Below are 19,314 nucleotides of genomic sequence, written 5' to 3'. Positions count from 1 at the left end.
GCAGCATGTTCACTCACTGCTGTTTCACATAATTCCGCTTTCCTGGAGTTGGTATGTTTGAAGAGATTATCTGCGTTAATTATAAGGGAGAATGGAAACTGATATAAGAGCCATACACTTCTATCCTTGCCGCCCCCATGACCTGCATTACCTGTCGCTCGAGTTTGCCCACTCCCTGGAGGTAGGCTGCTGTCATTTGACCCATTGTGCTCTTCTTTTCTCTAAGCACCACAGAGGGTATAACATGACTCAGTCTGATGAACAAGTTCATTATTGAATATTCTCTTAGTTGAAATGGAAACACAGCATTGACTAAAGGTATGCGTAATATGTTCATTTTAGCTTTATTATCGTGTCCTGCTGATGATAGCATCAATGTCTTTGAAAACCTGTGCATAATATGTGCACAAAGTGTTCTGGCTGCAGTAAATATACATTTTATTGATAATAGAATTATACTTCTTCATGTGTCACAGAGACTAAATTAATTTTCAAAAGTTGTGACGGAATTTATTTAACGATTTTGAAAATTTATTTTGTGGGAAATATAGGTATACATTTAATATGTGAAGAGGGGCCATGGTGGTGTAGCGGGTTTGGGCCGGGCCTGCTCTCCTGTCGGTCTGGGGTTCGAGCCCTGCTTGGGGTGCCTTGTGATGAATTGGCATCTCATTCTGGGTGTGTCCCCTCCCCCTCCAGCCTTGTGCCTTGTGTTGCTGGGTTAGGCTCCGGCTCACCGTAACCCTGATTGGGACAAGCAGCTTCAGACAGTGTGTGTGTGTGTGTGTGTGAAGGAAAAAGACTCTGAATCATCTGAGGTGATTGTAAGAAATCATTTGTAGCAATTATCATAATGATCTACAGAGTTACAGGAACATAGTATTGTACAACTTAGCAATACAAACGATTTTTAACCAGTGAATAATCCTATTTAAAGGCATCATATGGTCTGTCTTGTCAGTGTCTTATGTCTTATGATTTAGCACTCAAGAGTCCATCTTTTTTATTACTGATGACTGGAAATGAAACAAATGTGACTGCAGCATTTTGGCAGCCAGAAGATATTGATGGTCACTTAGCTCTAAAAAGGGATGCAGTTTTGAAGCTACATGATGTTTTTTACTCCATTTTGAACTGGAAGTGTGTGTTGTAGGAAGGGTAGAGGCAGCCAAAAGTGGTCTACTAAAACTGCTCACATGTAGCTGTCATTCCATTTTCACTACTGTAGTGATTTTCTAGTAATTTCCTGGTAATTCTGCAGTCATTTTCAAAATATAAGATACCCATGCATGTCTGTGAGGGACCCTCTTATACAATATGCTTGTGTCCTTTGTGTGCTGCAGTGGGAACTACATTTATAGTATATAAACCCAGGTCATTATTACTATTCTGACATTTTAAAGCTTGATTACAGTATTATATTGATTTCTCATCAAATAATTTCTGTAAGTATCAGATATATGTTCAGTTAGCAGTTAAATGTCAACGATCAATCACTGAGGGATTTTGCGGGTAAATATGGATATATTATCATCACACCTTGTTGACTGATATAAAGGACTGCTTGAAAGTATGTGAACCCTATAGGGATGGTGGTTAATATTGTATAAAATATTACAATTGACTTGTAAAATTTAAATCTTAAAATAAACATAAAATACACAAATAATTATGATTTACATACCTGATTCTGTTTACCCATTTGGTTTGACCAATGCAACTTGGGGTCACTTTTTTTTGCACCTGCACTGCTTTTGTTTTTCTTCTGCACACATGATTTCCTCTAAATCGACATATGTAATTGGTCATTACACACCTATTATGTCAAATGAGAAAGTCTGCTTTTCATTGAATAATCATTTCGTGGTAAAACTAAGGGACACAAGGGGTTCACATCCTTTCAAGCAGTACTGTAAATGGTAAACTGCCATCAGTGCAGTTACTAACGGGAAAGATGTTTTAATGCACTTTTTTCACTTGATCTACTGTCTTTGCAAAAATCTTTCCTTTTTGTGTACAAACACAAGAAAATATTAACATCTATTGCTTAATCTATTAAACATTTTAACGTCTGTATTGCAACAATTTAGTTTTTTTTTTATTTGTTGATCAGCTTATATTTATCTTTCCTTGATTTTAATAAATTATTTAACATCAGTAGTTTCTGGCTGCAATTATATTTGAAGCAGAGTTCATGCTTGACATGACCTACGAACAGGCCCTGTGTCAAAGCGAGTACAGCCGCTCATTTACAGCACTGGAAACAATAACAAAACTCCATCTAAGTCTTAAAAGGCAATTCTCAGCATTTAGCCTTGAGGATCAGTATATTATTCTGTGTGGCAGTGCAATAATCAGCAATGATATGTGTTATCTGTACATTTCAGGAATTTGAATTTGTAAATTTTGTAATGATTTGGCTTACTTGTTATTAATTTGTCTCGTCAATTTCAAGCCATTATTTCTGCTTAATAAGAATGATTTCAAATTGTGTCGTCTTTGTCATTTGTTGTTTTGCCTCTATTTTCATCGTGCTGCAGAAGTCTGATAATTGAAATAGGGTGATTAGTGCAAATATTTGTGACAGCTTAATTGTGTGCCGAAAATGATGTCCCATGCCACTAGAAAGCAAATGCTCAGGGAATAGGAAAGGAAATGAAGAAAAATGGCAGGTGCCAACTTAGTGCAGGACATCAGTTTTGCTATATGGTGTGTATGTAGCCAAAGCAAGCATTATATAGCCAGGCCTTGCAATCCAATGTATTTTCCTCACATTTCCCCTCCTTGGAATCCAGTATAATCACAGCTGTGAATGGACTTATTAGTTGTTTCAATTGGCAGGCAAATATGCTTTAGCTTAAACTAATAATGGTCGGTTCTTAGTGGGTGGCTGCTGTCCGGGGTGCTGAACGCAGAAAGCCCGTTTGGTGTGCTGGGGCTAATCCTCAAGGTAATGCAGTTGCATCCGTCTTTGTTATCACTAACAGTTTCTTGGAATTTATAAAAGGAAACGGATTACACCTTCCTTATATTTATACCTAGCTTTGTACTTGCACTTTACAGGTGAAAAGCTGCTGCTGGCTAGTTTGTCTCAAAGGAGGCCATTTTTTCTTGTGACATGTTTTTTTTGTAAGTGTCCTCTGACTGCCTGGCTCTTGGGTTTCTCAGCTGCTGGAGGAGCAGTAGTCTTCATCCATGATGAGGTGCGTAATGAGAATGACACGGCCCTGCATTATCCTAGACACGCTCCCCCTTCCAAAGAAATATTGCGGTTATTATCAAGACAAGAACTTCCCCTATGTTGCCATCTGCTACCTTAGAACATCAGTGTTTTATCTCAGCCTTTTCTGTACATTAATTTAAGCTTGTCTGGTATAATATAATAAACTGATACCAGCTGTTGCTTTACTGTGCTTTGTAATCACACTTTTTATTCTTTAAAAACTTTTCGTATACAGCATGGACATATTTACTGTAACCATTACAAATAATATGTCTGGAGAAAGCCATGAAATAGTCTTCCCTGACAGAAAAATAAATGACTGTCAAAGTAGTTTTTGGGAATTACAAAAAACAGATATTGATCCCTTTAGAAAAGCAAGATATGTGTATAATGGGGCATTACACACTTGAATTTAGATCTTTTATATAAGAATCATTAATGACTTTCAATAGTCACTTTTCAAGCATGCGATGCTGTGAAGTAGTTCAGTGTATGTGATTATTTACTCTTTATTCATTTAGCTGACATTTTTCTCTAATTCATGGCAAATGCATGGTTCAGAGGTACCGCAGCAGACGGTGAGATTTGAAATCGTAAGCAATATCCCACCTGCTGCCCCCACATACATGCCTGCATGTTCTCTAAATATGGACCTCTGAACCATCAGTGCTGCATTCTGGGACAGCAAACGTGCCTCCTGCCAAAGAAGCTGGAGCTGCGAGTTTGATGCAGTGGATCTCAGAGCAATTGTTTATGCAAGTACGAACGAAGTGGAGAGAAAGAGGGAGGGAATCTGGTACCGATAGGGTCCTCCCACTGTTAACTGCTCCTTGGGTGTTAGTCATGCTACAGTTTCTGGTTGTCAGACATTGCCTGCTTTATTACACCATAACGCAGCCCTTTCTTTTTTCTTGACTCAGTGTATACCAGCAGAAGAACACTAACAATTCATTGCGAAAGGGTGGTTTATGTATAAGAAATTGAATCGCTTATCCAAGGTGGAAACAACAGAAATTTCTGCTTTATTTGGAAATCGGAATGTCCGGGTCAAAAGAAACACCAGCACAAATCAAGAATAAAACCCTAAAATATTTAAATAAGCAGTAATTAATATGGCAAAAGAGAAAAGTTTTACCTGGACCAGATTAAATATACTTATTTTCTAATGTAACGTATAATATAGGTCTTTAGGAAACAGTTACAGAGGAGCAACAGAATTCTAAGATTAATCTTGTTTTGATCCTGCTTAGTGACAACAGATCTTATTTTAATGAGTATTTCCAATGAAGCAGGAACTGAAGATCACAATAGAGGAATGGACAATGCCCTCATTTGGATAATGATTGTGACATTTGTTATGGCTGCGTTGGCTGGATTATTAAGGCTGCATTCGTTGCGGTATACAAGGATGCGCTAATTATCCGGTATCTTATTCACGTGACTTGAAAATACTTTAAAGGGAATTCGGTTAACAGTTAACTGCAGTAGTTTTAAATGATAAAGAGAATTGAAAAACTACCTGAAATCATTAATAGATGTAAATATTACATATTTCAAATGATACAAGGTGGTAGATGCTGTTTGTTATATATTTAATGTAACTGACATAATAAATTCCATCTATTAAATTCTTGAATGCTTAAACGTACTGTGATCTGGCTTCACTTTTCCGGATGTTTTATACTCCCCTTTTGCTGCAGTGAGGTCATAGCTTCTCTCTGAATAAAATTTTGTACCACCTTCACAGTGGAACACAAGAATTGCTATAGTGATTATTTAGCATTTCTTTATCAGAAACCAGCAACCGCAGTCCTTATTTGCATGTCTGATTTATGTTGTAGGGCATTTGAGGTAAAGTTCCAAGCAGCAGGTTTTCAGCCAGGATCCAGTCACGATCCTCGCATTTAGAGACCGGTGTTGTTACATCTCTGCCACATGCAACCCTTTTGAGCTCCTGCCCGGAAAAGTAATCTGACCTCCCAAAGCCTTATGAGCTAAAGACATTATCTCTGCATCATGGTTTAGCACAGTGTCTTGGCACTCAGAGCACCAATCCTGAACTTCTCAGCAATATTTCATTAATCTGTACCATTGGGACAGGCTAAATGTACATTTGCCATCAACAGAAAGCATTTGTGTGGTGTATCTGGAATGTGAAAAGTGAACAAAAACCTAAGATCAGCCTGCAGAGGGTATCACTTGAAATCGAAGTTCGGCCAGTGAATGCAGGAGAAGATTTTGATTTTGGATACATCAAAGCTCTTCTTTTAATTTCCTTCCTGCATGAATAGGGGCTCAGAGGCAGTCTACCGTTTGGTTTTCAAGAAGTCGTCCTCTTCAAAACAGCTTGCCCTCATCATAAGGACTTTGAAACAGCTCTCTGATGCTTCTGAAGCTGTTAGCCTTACTTGTGCAGTGGTTTGTTGCTGTGCTCTTACCTGAGATCTGGGATGGTAAACTAGCCTCAGTTACCAAAGATGCAATAGGCTTTGTAACATGTAGAGATGCATGTAGAGCCCTCAGGGCCTGTGATCTTTTCCCCAGTAAGGTTCAAAGATAGTGAACATGATGAACTGGCTAAATTATGTGAGGAATACCTTTTGATCAAAACCAAATTATATAATAGTTTTTAACAGACAATGCAAATAAGACTGGGTAACTGGAACTCACAGAAATATGCCATGCTTTATGTTTCACTTTTGTCACTGAGGCCAAAAATAACCTTAAATTCATACGAGTCTGAAAGTTATCTGTATTGTAATAGACAAAGTGTGGAACTGTGTGCCAGCATTTTGAAGAAACTGGTGAAATGCAAGATTACATGTTCGGCCTTAAAACCAACCATAGGTGCCTGAACTGGACTGAAGAATATAAGACATTTACATTCTGAATGTAAAGAACAAGTTGGTATTCTAGACGTTGAAAAATGTAGAAAAAATAGAAAGATACGTGACTCCAAACGAGGATCCCTAATCAGAAAATACCACTTGAAAATAAACATGGACATGTAAGGTAAACATGTGTAGGCTTCATTTGGTGAATCTGTTGCTGTATAAGCAGCTGTGGGGGAGACGGGGGAGAGGAGATGTGCTAAACACCAGTTTGCACACGCTTTCGCCTGCTGAGTCAGCGAGCCCCGAGCCTACTTGCAATCACAAGGTCTGTTCAGGAGCTGCACACTCCATAAATTCCACCGTTTTTCTTTGGCACTTTCCGTTTTGCTGCTGCAAATTCTCTGATGGAGTCAAATGAAGGGAAGAAAATTATATGGTGTCTCCTATCAACAAGGCTGCAGAAGAAATGCAGCGTTAAACATCCAGCACTACCTGAAAAAACCCAACACCTTACTGTGGAATGTAGATACGTCAGAAGATTTTTCTGTGTTTAACAGACACTTTTCGTCTAAAGCGATGTACGACACAGTAAAAAAAAAAAAAAAAAAGGCATTCCACAGCACGTGAAGAGCTTCAGATGCAGACACAATTGTTCAACACGGTTTGTCTGATACTATGCAGATGCACAATTCGCAAGCAGCTGCCTATAGAGTTTTGTCTGATAGGAAATGCTAGGATGATCATGCCAGATGGTGTATTGCAAATTTACCGCAATATTATGTAATAATCTATGCTCTCTTCATATTAGTTTTCTCTGATCTGACTTACCTAATGTGATAGGTCTAATCAGGTAGATCAGGTCTAACCCTGATCTAATCTGACCCATTGTAAGTAGTGTATCTAGCAGTGTAAGTTACCTTGGTGAATAAGGTGTGTTGGCTGGTAACACTACATAGAGTTCATTGGAAGTCGCTTGGGAGAAAAGCGTCTGCTAAATAAATGTAAATGTAATGTATGTGTTGGAATCAAGCATGAATTGTGTATTTCTTGTCAACATAATTCAAAAAAAATTTTTCCCATGTGTGCAGTTTGCATGTTCCCTGCCTGCAGTTTGAGCCACTAACTTTGAAATACCTAATCCAGGTAATGACACCGAATCACAGGCCTTCGCGTAAAAGTAACCATGTCATCAGAATCCCTGAGCCAATTCACAGGTTAACTACTGAGCGATAGTTTGGCTCTGCTGATGCTCCCTCTGTTGTCCGCAGGCCAATGACGCCTCAGGGAACACGTGGAACTGGCTCTACTTCATCCCTCTCATCATCATCGGCTCCTTCTTCATGCTCAACCTTGTTCTGGGAGTCTTGTCAGGGTAAGTCCCAATTTTTATAAACTTTGCCAAAAAAAACAAGAAAATTGAAATGCTTCATAAGAGCAAAATATGTTGATTAAAATGGTATAAAGCAGGAAATAATCTGTAACACATCCATTCATTTAGCTAAAGAGAACTCATAGTCGCAGTATGTTTTAACGTGCATGTTTGTGAAATCGGCGAAGCATTTCCGAGTCAGATGACAATTGGCTTCAGGTTTCAGAATTCTGTAATAGAATTAAGAGACAGACCTCATGGTTTATTGTGAGGAAAACCTAACGGTGTGTTGTGAGTCTTTGAATAATAATAATGTTGAATTATATGTTTACTTAGTGCAGTGAACAAATACGATAATTGTTGTGAAGATACACAGTGAGATTTATGACAGTCACCCCTTTCCCTTACTCAAAGAAATTTGTCAGTATTAAATGATTTGCCAATTTAGCTTCAGAACCCCAATTTACATGTATCTTAATAAAGTAAAATCTACATTTAAATATGCAGTGTTTTTGCCAGTGCTGCATAAATGGAATTAGGTTTCTGTTCTTTGTGCTGGAGCCAAGCACCAAAGACACAAATGGTTTTGTCTGATTTGTTGAAGCATCTCCTCCCACTTTCAGAAGTGCAGAGCTTGCATACATGCATACTCACACACACACACACACACACACACACACTATGGAATGCACTTCTCACATGCTGAGCTTAATGGAAGTCATCCTGGCAACTGCGTTGTGTTTCACTGCGGCTTCTGCAGAGAGCCGATTTTATTACTTCCCAGAAATCTAATCTAATTTTTACTGCTTTTCAACCAAAATGCCTTTCTAGCTCTCAGTTGTGTCAGTGTGACATTAAGCATTTATTGTCATGTTCTGTTCATAAATTCTGCATTTACATTTATTCTTTGAGCATATTCTTATCTCCAAGGTGACTTACACTGAATACTAGTGGACATATTTCCATCCAAGGTGGCTTGCATGGCTAGACAGGGGAATAACATGCAAAAAGGGGCTGTGAGACAACAACGCTACTTGCTGCACCACTATGCCTGCAGTGTAGCATTTAATGTATGTATGTATCGACATAGGCAATAGGGAGAGCAGAGAAGCCCAGACATCCCTTGTCCGTTGCGACTTCCTCCAGCTCAACCTGGGGGATCCCCAGCTACTCCCAGGCCAAGTGGGAGGTATAAACTCTCCGGCGGGTCATGGGCCAACCTTGGGGTCTCATCCCAGTTGGCTGTGTCTGGTATGCCTCCAAAGGGAGGCACCCAGGGGGCATCTTTACCAGATGCCCGAACCACCTCAACTGGCTCCTCTCAATGCGGAGGAGTAGCGGCTCTACTCTGAGTTCCTCCCCGATGTCCGAACTCCTCACCCTGTCACGGAGAGTGAGTCCCACCACCCTGCGGAGAAAACTCATTTTAGACGCTTGTATCCTAAATCCTATTCCTTCGTTCTCCTTATTGCCTCTCCCTATTGCCACCACCACCCTAGTCGGACAAGCGGTCAGGAAAATAAATTAATGAACGAACGAACGAATGAATGAATGAATAAATCGACATATGTATTTTAAGTAAGGAAATACAGGTAAAGTTTTATGTCATTCTTAGCAGAATGTCAAATGAAACGGGACAAAAATTGACGCCATGTCTATACATACAGAGAAAACTTTTCATTTAAGTGCTGTACGTCTTGCAGTCAGAATTGAATCTCGGGGACTGTTTTATTGGCTTTTACCCTAGGAGAGGGCATGGAGATTAACTACTGCCTTCTTCCACATATCTTTGGCCAGCGGGAGTAAATCCACATAAACATGGAGATACCATGCAAACTGAGCACAGATTGAGCTCCGCAGCTGTAAGACACCATACCCGCTGCGCCACCTTGCCATTATTGGATTAAACATTCAATATGCAAATTGTTTGCTGGATATGTATTTATGTAGTATGTATTTTTTTATGCATATGTATATATTTCTTTTCCGTCCTTTGTAAAGCCTAATTTAAACTGTCATTTTGTTGTTCATAATGAAGAAACGGGAGAAACTCACTCTCCCTTTGCATGTCTCCCTGTCCTTGATCAGAAGTTAGCCATCTCCTCCTGCCTCACAGCGGGAAATCCTTTCATTTACATATTAGACACTCAAGGTGAAAAACCCCCTGAGAGGTATTGTACTTGCAGGGCTTTCTGTTTACTTTAAAGTGCTGTTAAGATGCTTCAGATACCATGTCTACAGTGTTGTGAATTTTTTCTCATCTTTTGTATGTCTGTTGCTGCATTTTTCTTTGAATATCTGTGTACCTCAGGTTTTACTATGTTTATGTGACATTATATTTTGTCTGCACATTTATGTTTATGTGTCTGCTAGGTGTATGCATGTGTATGGATGACTGTATGAATGAGTATGCCTTCGTGCCATGTTTTCGATGCAAAATAATATGTCAGACTGTGGACCCTCCATCGGACACTTCAGTGGGGCTGTGTGCCCCTCTCCTGTCTCTTACGTTGTTCCACTTTTGGGTTCCATGCTGCAATACATCATGAAAACGTCTGCTCAAAACAGGTGTACTCCCTTGTAGGAAAGCTTGCGCTGACCTGCACATCCCAGAGAGACTGCGGCTGTGCAAGCAGAATAATCTATTTGTCTCACAGTGGGAGGGAAATAAAGATGTCTTGTGCAACAAAGAGTAGGTTGTGTGTAGCAGCCCTGGAATCGGTGTTTTGCTCTTACTTACCGAGCGCATCAAGCGTGCCTTGGTTTTGCAAAGTGTCACCTGCAAGAAAGACGCTGATCGGCAGCTTCATTTGAGCCGATTGTTTCAGTAGGTGGCGACAGCTGAAATGCTCTGCCTTCTTCAGTTGTAAGCCCAAATAACCCAGGCTGTTGGTGCCTGGAGGTGATCTGATCAAGTGACAATAACAGAATGTCACTTGGAGGTGAAGCGATACAAGGCTACAGAACGATTTCCATAGCTGCTTATGTTTCAGGGCTTAGCTGCAGTAGGAAGTACCAAGGAGGGTGAGCGAGAGACTCTCCTCTGGTGAGGCTTATTGTTACACTGGTAGAGCTAAGCAGTACTTCCCAGCAGGCAATACATCGGATCCGTGGAGGCTCTGGTCCAGTTTGCTCTCGCCACAACCAGACATGTGACATTTAGGTGGTGAGGGCTGGGCCCTTGGGCGAGGCTGGAGAGCAGTCCCTCGGTGGGGGTTGTACTCTCATCGTGGTGTGGATGACGTACTCCCTGTCAGGGCATGGCCTTCAAAAGATCCTGTGGCGTCCCTCATTCCCACCGCCCTGAAATGGAGTCTTTGATGGCCAAGCACCCTACAGGAGTGGCGCACACGCGTGCTTAATCTTCCAGTGCATTTGCCCTGTTTTTGCCCCTTCTGATGGGCTTTCTTATGTTTTTTGTCCTTCCATCGCATAAGCTTTTGCTGTGGAGGTTCTCTGTGGGCCACTGGTGCCTTGTGCTAGTGCTCTCTGTCGATGCACATCGCCCCTTCTTCAAGCGGCGTCCAGACCCCTGGGACCTTTCTGTTTCCATGGTGCTGAGCGCCACAGGTGCTGTCAGGATGCTTTATTCAGGCGGGTCTGGCAGGGCGCACGTGTGGCTTGCGTTGCTGGCGGTAACGGTGGAGATGAAAGGCATCCCTTGTGAGGAGGACGGGGCTGCAGACACTTGGGGATCAGAGGAGAGAGTGGCAGGGTTGTGGCAGAAATCGGTGCTGGGCGTTGACCCTTATCACCACCCGATTGCCACAGTGGCACAGAATAAGCCCATGTGCCCCAGGTCATCCTGAAGGCATTTCATAGGGGCAGGATCTGAGTCACTGAGCACTTGCAGAAGAAACAGTAGATGACAAGCACAGATGCTGTTACAATAGCTCAGATACCATTTGAAATATTTTTAATCAACATGCTTGGCTGGAATTTGGTGCGCATAAATCGTTAAAGTATTATAAGTGGCACAAAGGTCATTATAACTGAATGTGCCGTGAGTTGTTCTGCACACCGCATACACACATACTCTTCACTGCTGTATGTCTCGTCTGTAGCCTGGCGGGTCGTCTGTCAAGGGTCCCCGTGGCGAAGCACCCTGCTGTGTTTGTTGCTTGAGAGCCACAGTGACCCAACCTGTGTGCAACAGGCCTCTGTCCCCAGGCTCAGCTTCCTCTGATCTACTGCGAGCGCAGCAGCAAGAGCTCACACTGTGCTCGGCCTTCAAGGTTCTATTTATCTGCATTCACGCTCTTTCATTCATGCTCTTTTTTTAAAATAAAGGTGAATGCATCAAGGACACAACAGTGACATTATGAAAACAACATAAAAACATCGTTACAAGTGCTTTGATTTAGCTCTTAAAACCATGCACGCATCTACAAGTCAGTTACGGCAAGGTAATTGTCCTTCCTCACTCTGCTGAGAGTCAGCTTCTTTGTCTTGGAGAAACTGCTGTCTCCACAGAGCCCAGGATGTTTCTGCACTGGTGCTGTTTTTGCCGCTGTGCCTGGGTGCCACTACTGTGTTGAGCGGCCGCTCCGGGTGCGGTGGGGACTGCCAGGGCTACAGGGAGAGCCAGCGCCCCCTCATGCCACCCTGCCAGGGGTACAGGCACTGCAGTGTGGAGTGGGAGGTTCCTCCAGCTCTGCGTGGGATGCACTTGATGCTAGATTGATGTGGATGTGGGATATTGTCTCTGAGGTGCTTTAGGGCTAATGGCACGGGGAGGTAAAAAGCGGGAAGACGCACATTCTAAATTAGAACGGTGGCTCCAATATGAACATTTCTACATAGGAGTGAAAAATTGAAGTCCCTCATTTTAATATGGCATTATTTAGTTGCTAGGCAGATGCCTTCATCAAAAGTAGCTTACGCTTAATTCCAATTAGAATTGTTTACGGAACCATTTATCTAAATAGAAATAATTTTTTTTTTTTTTTTTTTAAGTACAGACACCCCTCAACTTATGCAAATGGACCGTTCTTCAACCCCTTACATAAGTCAAATCTTACGTATGTCGGATTCCCCCTCCTCCCCCCACCATTCAACATAGACTGGCCGGGTGTAAAAAATTACACAATATAATTCTCTAGTCAATCTTAGACATATCAAATGTCTGTCATATGATTATTGTTGTTTTCATGCTATCTGTTCCTTTCATGTCCTCCTTTATATGTGCAGCATCCTTCTATCGTATTCACAGTCGATATGGCTAAACCTAGTTCCCGTGCTATAGATGATAATCTTTGTCCACCTTCATACTTCCTTATTATGTTTAATTTCATCTCCACCTCAATTGCTGCACCCTTGTGAGATGATTCTCGTTTTCCTTCATGTGCGTGTGTACCACCAGGCATTGTTCTAACTAAATGGGTAAAAAAATATGCAAAAAAAGCACTACACTAAGGAGAGGTCACGGTTCAAAACACGCGAGAACTGGGAAGAGGCACCTTCCTGCCTTGTCTGGCTACGCCGACTTGTACTTAACACATTTCAGATATTTTGCGTAAGCCTTCTTCGTAAATAATGTGTATGTTGGGAATTTTTTTCGCGAATCCGGATTTACGTAAGTCAAATTCACGTAAGTAGAGGGGTGTCTGTATATAGGTGTATTTCTCAAGATGTGTGTGAGAAATAACCGCTGTTAATATTTGTTGCAGTTTAATTTTTTTGATCAGTTATTTACACTGATTTGTTTACCTAATAGTTTCACTGCCTCTTCATGACCTGTAAAAATGTTTAAATAATTGAAGTATTCCAGGGACATCTGTTATAGTTCACTAAATATTGGATGCAAACGGGGCAGTGGGCAACATAGTGCTTACAGCCAACACCTTCCAATGAACGGCCCTGGGTTTGAATCCTTACTCTTGCTATAGTACCCTTGAACAAAGTACCCTGAATTGCTCCAGTAAGAATACCTGCTGTACAAATGCGTAAATAAGTGTAAGTAGGTTAGTATACAAACGTAGCTTTGCAGGTCACCTTGGACTGCAGCATTAACTCTACAGTAGCTAATAAAAGTGATAATATTTTGTTGAAAGAATCACGTTAAAATTTGTGTATTCCTGACTACTTAAATAGCAATTGAAAAGTTCAGAGGCACCCAATGTTAGCTGTTTTCAAGATTCAGATAATGTATAGTTCATTTACCCAAATAATGTTGTCAAAAACACCAACATGTGGTCAAGACCTGCTTCACTGGAGTGTCCTTGAGTAATGAACAAACGACTACGAGATTCTACACGGCGGCGCAGCGATTAGCGCTGTTGTCTCACAGCGCCTGGATGGTGTGAGAGGACATGGGTTTGACCCCCACCCAGTCTGTGTGGAGTTTGCATGTTCTCTCTGTGTCTGTGTGGGTTTCCTCCCACAGTCCAAAGACATTCTGTTCAGGTTCACCCATAGTGTGTGAGTGACAGGGAGAGTGTGTGTTCCACTGATTTATGGATGAATGACCCAGTGTAAGTAGTGTATCTAGCAGTGTAAGTCACCTTGGTGAATAAGGTGTGTGGGCTGATAACACTACATAGAGCTCATTGGAAGTTGCTTTGAGAAAAGCGTCTGCTAAATAAATAAATGTCAATGTACAACAAGCTGAGTGAAACATTTCTCAGTTTATTTACTTTTAACAGCATTTTCTTCAGTTATCTATTTTCTAAAATTTGTTTGTTGTACAGCAAATGTGAGCTGTAGTTATGTGCCCAGTTGACAGATGTTAGCAAAACTCATCCAAACTATGATGTGGGAGTACCATAATTCAGCTCACTTTCTCAGTATTTACAGCTCCTAGCGGGTGTTCCTGAGCGTTGGTGATTCTAATAGCTCTACGAAGAAGAGGTGTACTGTTGCTATGGAGACAAAAGTGGAAATAAAAGTGGTGCCATTTTTACGAACGTTGCACACAGCCTTATGCGATGGATCTGACTACAGTCGACATTGGATTGAATTTGTGGAGACACCATATTTCTATTTTCAATAATTTGAAGTTATTTTTAATCCTAATGTATCCTGAATTAAATAAAAACATTAAAGCGCACGCACACAATGTCTACAACCGCTTGTCCCGAGTGGGGTCGCGGCGAGCCGGAGCCTAACCCGGCAACACAGGGTGCAAGGCTAGAGGGGGAGGGGGCACGCCCAGGACTGGAGCATTAAAGCAAAGTATTTCAAATAATTTTTAAGTTTATTAAAGCTATAATCAAGATTTTAATTGAGCCTAACCACAGCATAAAATCTGTATCATTAGCTTTTTATTCATTGTGACTTACATACAAGATGTATTGCGAACAGACTTATGGTCCTAATTGCGCTCCAAAGGCAGCATACTTGGGACTAAAGGGAATAGCTGCCACTATGGTGAGCGTACTTGTGTTGGCAGAGAGTTTGCCAAGGAGCGGGAGCGAGTGGAGAAGAGACAGGAGTTCCTGAAGCTGCGCCGACAACAACAGATTGAGAGGGAGCTTACCGGATACCTGGAATGGATTTGCAAGGCAGGTAAGGCTCCCCTTCATCCCATCCCATCTCATCTCATCTCATGTTACACTTACACCTTCCTGCGCTGTGGCTAGTGCTTTGTAAGACGTCCCTGGACCTGGCCTTATGGTTTTGGGGGTATCGCTCTGTTCCCATAACCCCCTAGGCTAAATGCAGTCTCTGGCAAACTGCAGTCTATACAAGACCAGTCAGGTGAGCTGAAGCCCCCACATAAGTTACCAGCTGTGAGCTAAACCACTTTTTTTGTTTTCCCAAGATGCCTTAAACAGCAGGTCATGGTCTTTTTTTTTCCTGAGAATGATCAGATAGATATTGCTCTGACAGCCTAGTGAAGAATTTGCTGCTGAACTGAAAAAACATGTATGCTGGAAGTTTCTGTGCAATCACAGGCCATCAGAAAAGTGAATGAGGTTCAGATGAGGCCGTGACACAACGCAAACCAGAAGGATGCTGTGAGCATGATGATGTCCCCTTGACTGGCGGATGAGATTGTGTGAACTCCGCTTTCATGTATTGGCTCCAGAGGAGGTCATGCTAGCAGAGGAGGACAAGAATGCTGAAGAGAAGTCCCCCCTGGATGGTGCCTGGTACAAGAGGAAGCATAACAACCCAGGTGACAAGGCATATGGTTTTGCATTTCTCACCACAGGAACAAATGGCAAAGTTGCTTTTATCATTTCCGAGTAGTCTAAGCATTACCACCCTATATTTTATGTTGCTTTTAGGTGCTAATTGTATGACAAAAATGGCTGTCAAGAAATAATAAATAGGTTCATTAAACATTTATTAGATCTCGTTCATCAGCTCACTTGCTGGAGCGGCGGTCCACTGGGGTAAAAGGAAATTGATTGAATTTGGGAAGCCGGGCTGACACAGAGTGGCGATAGAATCTCTTTCTAGTGCAGCATAATCCAGCTAATTCCCCAGTTCGGGGGTCATACGGCATGTGTGAGGTGGGTGTGTTATGGGTTACTGTGCACATAAAAGTGCCCCGCAGTGTCACAGACACGTAATCTCATCTGTGCTACTATGTGCGCTGAGCTACCGATGGGGAGCCTCGGGTAATTAAGGAATTTAGGATTACAGCTGGGCAGAGCTCATATAGCGCTGTAGTGGGAAAGGTGCCGTTCTGCAGGAAGCCGCATGTGCCTGTGCACCTAGCCTGTCGGAACAGGACCTCTGCCAGTCTCACGTCCGTCTTCATTTCAGCCCATACCCTCTGTGCCGCTGTGAAAGTAGGAAAAGACATTTTCGTGTCTTATCGGCACGTGTAGGAAAGGGTATTTGAATTTAACAGGTTGCAGTCTCTTGTATCAGATGTGACGATCCTGACACCGGCATTGCACATATTAATAGAATGAATACCGCTATATATTACTGTGAGGATTTACTGCGATGCTGAGTGATTTAAATAAAAGTGTATGGGGACAGGGAGAGCTGCTGCGTCAGCCTTTTTCAGCCTCTGGAACAAAATGGCTCGCTTACTTTGCGCATAAGGAGGAGAACGTAGCTGTACAGAGGTGATATATAAACACTCATTTAATTTAATGTGACTAATGCAGGAGGGGGGCGCGGTGGCGCAGTGGGTTGGACCACGGTCCTGCTCTCCGGTGGGTCTGGGGTTCAAGTCCCGCTTGGGGTGCCCTGCGATGGACTGGCGTCCCGTCCTGGGTGTGTCCCCTCCCCCTCCGGCCTTACGCCCTGTGTTACCGGGTAGGCTCCGGTTCCCCCGTGACCCCGTATGGGAAAAGCGGTTCTGAAAATGTGTGTGTGTGTGTGTAATGCAGGAGGTGAAATTAAATTCTTAGAAGACCGCCGTGCAGTAAATGAATCCTCAAATGGAAATCGCATGGTACTGTACATTTTTTGAATATATTCTTCATTTCTTGCTACATAATATTCATGAAACTGATCAGCATGAGTGTGTCTCCCAACTGAATAAACAGTTTTACATTATTGTCAAAATAATAATTCATAACCCAAAAACCCACGAGTTGCGTTGGGTGAACTGCAAACTCAATGTTCTGTATAGTTGCTGCTGTTGCTTGGTTCAAACAAAATGTACGATTTGGATATACGTTGAGGAATCTGACACTTGTGGGTTTGAAGCTAGATGTCACGTGTACTAATGGTGCGTATTCACTTTTTTTCTTTTTTAAATGATTAACCCTTACTTACCCAGGTATGTATTTTTCATGATTGGTTATCCCATCTTACACATTTATGTGTTTTGCGTCTTTTGATTTCTTAATTTGATTGCTCATATTGATGCAACTCTGTACTACTGTAGAAAGGTCAGAGAAAAGCACCCCTGTAACTGGAAGTGCTGTATGTTCAGCATTTTTTGAAAGTATTCTGTCTACAGCTGCTTGATGGTTAAACATGGAGAAGTTCCGTGTAGAATTAAAATACATTTAAACTTTCTTGTTCTTTATCATTAAGTCTTCGAAGAACCGGGAACTGTTTGAAAAAGATTGATTCCTAACAGCATACCTTCGAATAACTGATGATTTTGTTCTTTCTCGTGCGTCAACAACCAGACTTTAGACTGCTTTCGATGAGCTGGGTTAGGAAGCCTCTCTCATTCCTTCATTTTTCTGTGTTCAGTGCTGAAAAGAGCTAAAGCCAAGAAGAGCAATGACCTCATCAGTGCTGAAGAGGGTGAGGACCATTTCACTGACATCTCTTCTGTAGGTAAGGGTAGCTCTTGATTTTCTGTCTTGTGAAAGGTAGCTCTATCCGATCATGTCCTTCTTCTGTTGATGAGTACAGCTCGTTCGACGTACTAGGGTCACACATTAAAAGTACGTAAGTTTTGTGTGGTTCTTAAATACGGACATCTAAGGCTATTTTTGTTTCCTACAGTCAGTGACATTCCAATAAAAGCATGTTGAACTTGATAATTCATTCTCTCAACACCAATAGTAAATTATATGTTCAGTGTGTGATTTCAAATTTGTATCTTTGTGTAAAGAAGTTACTTCTGACTCAGGGCTTTACACTGACTTACAATGGCATGTAGTGCAAAGCTTTGACATTTTGCACTCTGATTTGTTCCTTCAACTCAGAATACTGTTGCATAAGTCATTTTACATTTACTGATTAGATCTGAGCTGAAGTGTCCTAATTGGTGAGGATTTTTCATTTGCTTAAATGACAATCTAGTCAGTGAAGAAGGGTGAGAGTTGGGCCATGATTTTTACTTAGTATATGAAGCATAACAGGAATCTGACTTCACATTAAAATAGTCAAAAAATAATTACCCTCTGTGCCGTTTAGACATAGTAACAAGGCAAATTTTTGTTACATTTATGCAAGATTAATCTGCCAAGTTGAAAAATTAGAATAGCTGTAGGGGAATTTAAGATAGATGGAAGAAAATCAGCAAGTCATGTACTTTGTATACGTTATGATACGCAGTGCATATTGTTAAGTGATCTGTCCAATATCAGTGATGACTGTCATGAAAGATGACACAATAAATACTGGGAGCTTTGAATTGCTTTGGGGGACATCTAAAAATGTTAAAGTGACAGGCCTTACAGTTTTGGTGGCAAATATTACTGTAATGTACAAGTTTATTTATTCACTCACTTGCCAGTGCAACATGTTTTTTTTTTGTTATTACTTTATTTAGCTGATGCCTTTATCCGAAGCAACTTACAGGAATATGTTTATACAAGGCAAAAATTGGACTAGTTCTGCTGAATCCACTCACCCCAGGTACACTGTATATTAACAGTGTTCTTAAGTTTATCACAAAATTATTCTAATAATTTTTTACAGGCCACTGCTTGTGATAATGAATTTCTCTTGGCGAAATAAAGGCTGGTGTTGTGCAGTTAATGAAAAATGAGTGCGGAGGAAGGCTTCGATGCAGAGACTTTATTGCTGGTTATGTGTGCTTTCTCCCACTGCACCCCCAGGGTCACCCTTTGCCCGCACAAGCCTGAAGAGCAGCAAGAATGAGAGCTCCTCCTACCTCCGTCGCAAGGAAAAGCGGCTGCGCTTTTTCATCCGCCGCATGGTCAAGTCTCAGAGCTTTTACTGGGTGGTGCTGTGCCTGGTGGGCCTCAACACACTGTGTGTGGCCATCGTGCACTACGGCCAGCCCCACTGGCTCACCTACGCACTCTGTAAGTTACGCTTATGGGCCCGTGGATAGCCTGGGACTTTACTGCCTGCTCACCTGTTGAGATACACACACTGAATATTGTATGTCAGCAAATCTCTCCTAATGTAATGCACAAATTGTATTTTCTTTGAGATGTATGTGACTTTGGAGAAAAGCATCTGCTAAATGAATACATGTAAATGCAAAATAATGTTTTCCTTCAAATGTGGAAAAGCAGGAAAATGGGCTTCTAAATGCTTGTGTATAT

General features: G+C 41.6%; 1 protein-coding gene across 15 annotated transcripts in view; it reads left to right on the top strand.

Moving 5' to 3' along the window:
- The window catches only part of cacna1ba (calcium channel, voltage-dependent, N type, alpha 1B subunit, a), a 126,369-nt gene that overhangs the window by 52,604 nt on the left and 54,451 nt on the right, over positions 1-19,314 (top strand). For all 15 annotated transcript variants that reach the window (XM_029259368.1, XM_029259367.1, XM_029259366.1 and 12 more), the window contains exons 7-11: positions 7,326-7,429; positions 14,817-14,932; positions 15,456-15,545; positions 17,540-17,626; positions 18,859-19,068. In XM_029259368.1, the coding sequence (XP_029115201.1) occupies positions 7,326-7,429; positions 14,817-14,932; positions 15,456-15,545; positions 17,540-17,626; positions 18,859-19,068 (607 nt within the window). The remainder of the gene's footprint in view (positions 1-7,325; positions 7,430-14,816; positions 14,933-15,455; positions 15,546-17,539; positions 17,627-18,858; positions 19,069-19,314) is intronic.

This window comes from Scleropages formosus, chromosome 17 (genome assembly GCF_900964775.1).
Source record: "Scleropages formosus chromosome 17, fSclFor1.1, whole genome shotgun sequence".
In the NCBI taxonomy this organism is placed as follows: domain Eukaryota; kingdom Metazoa; phylum Chordata; class Actinopteri; order Osteoglossiformes; family Osteoglossidae; genus Scleropages; species Scleropages formosus.
This window is presented reverse-complemented; position numbering and strand designations above follow the sequence as displayed.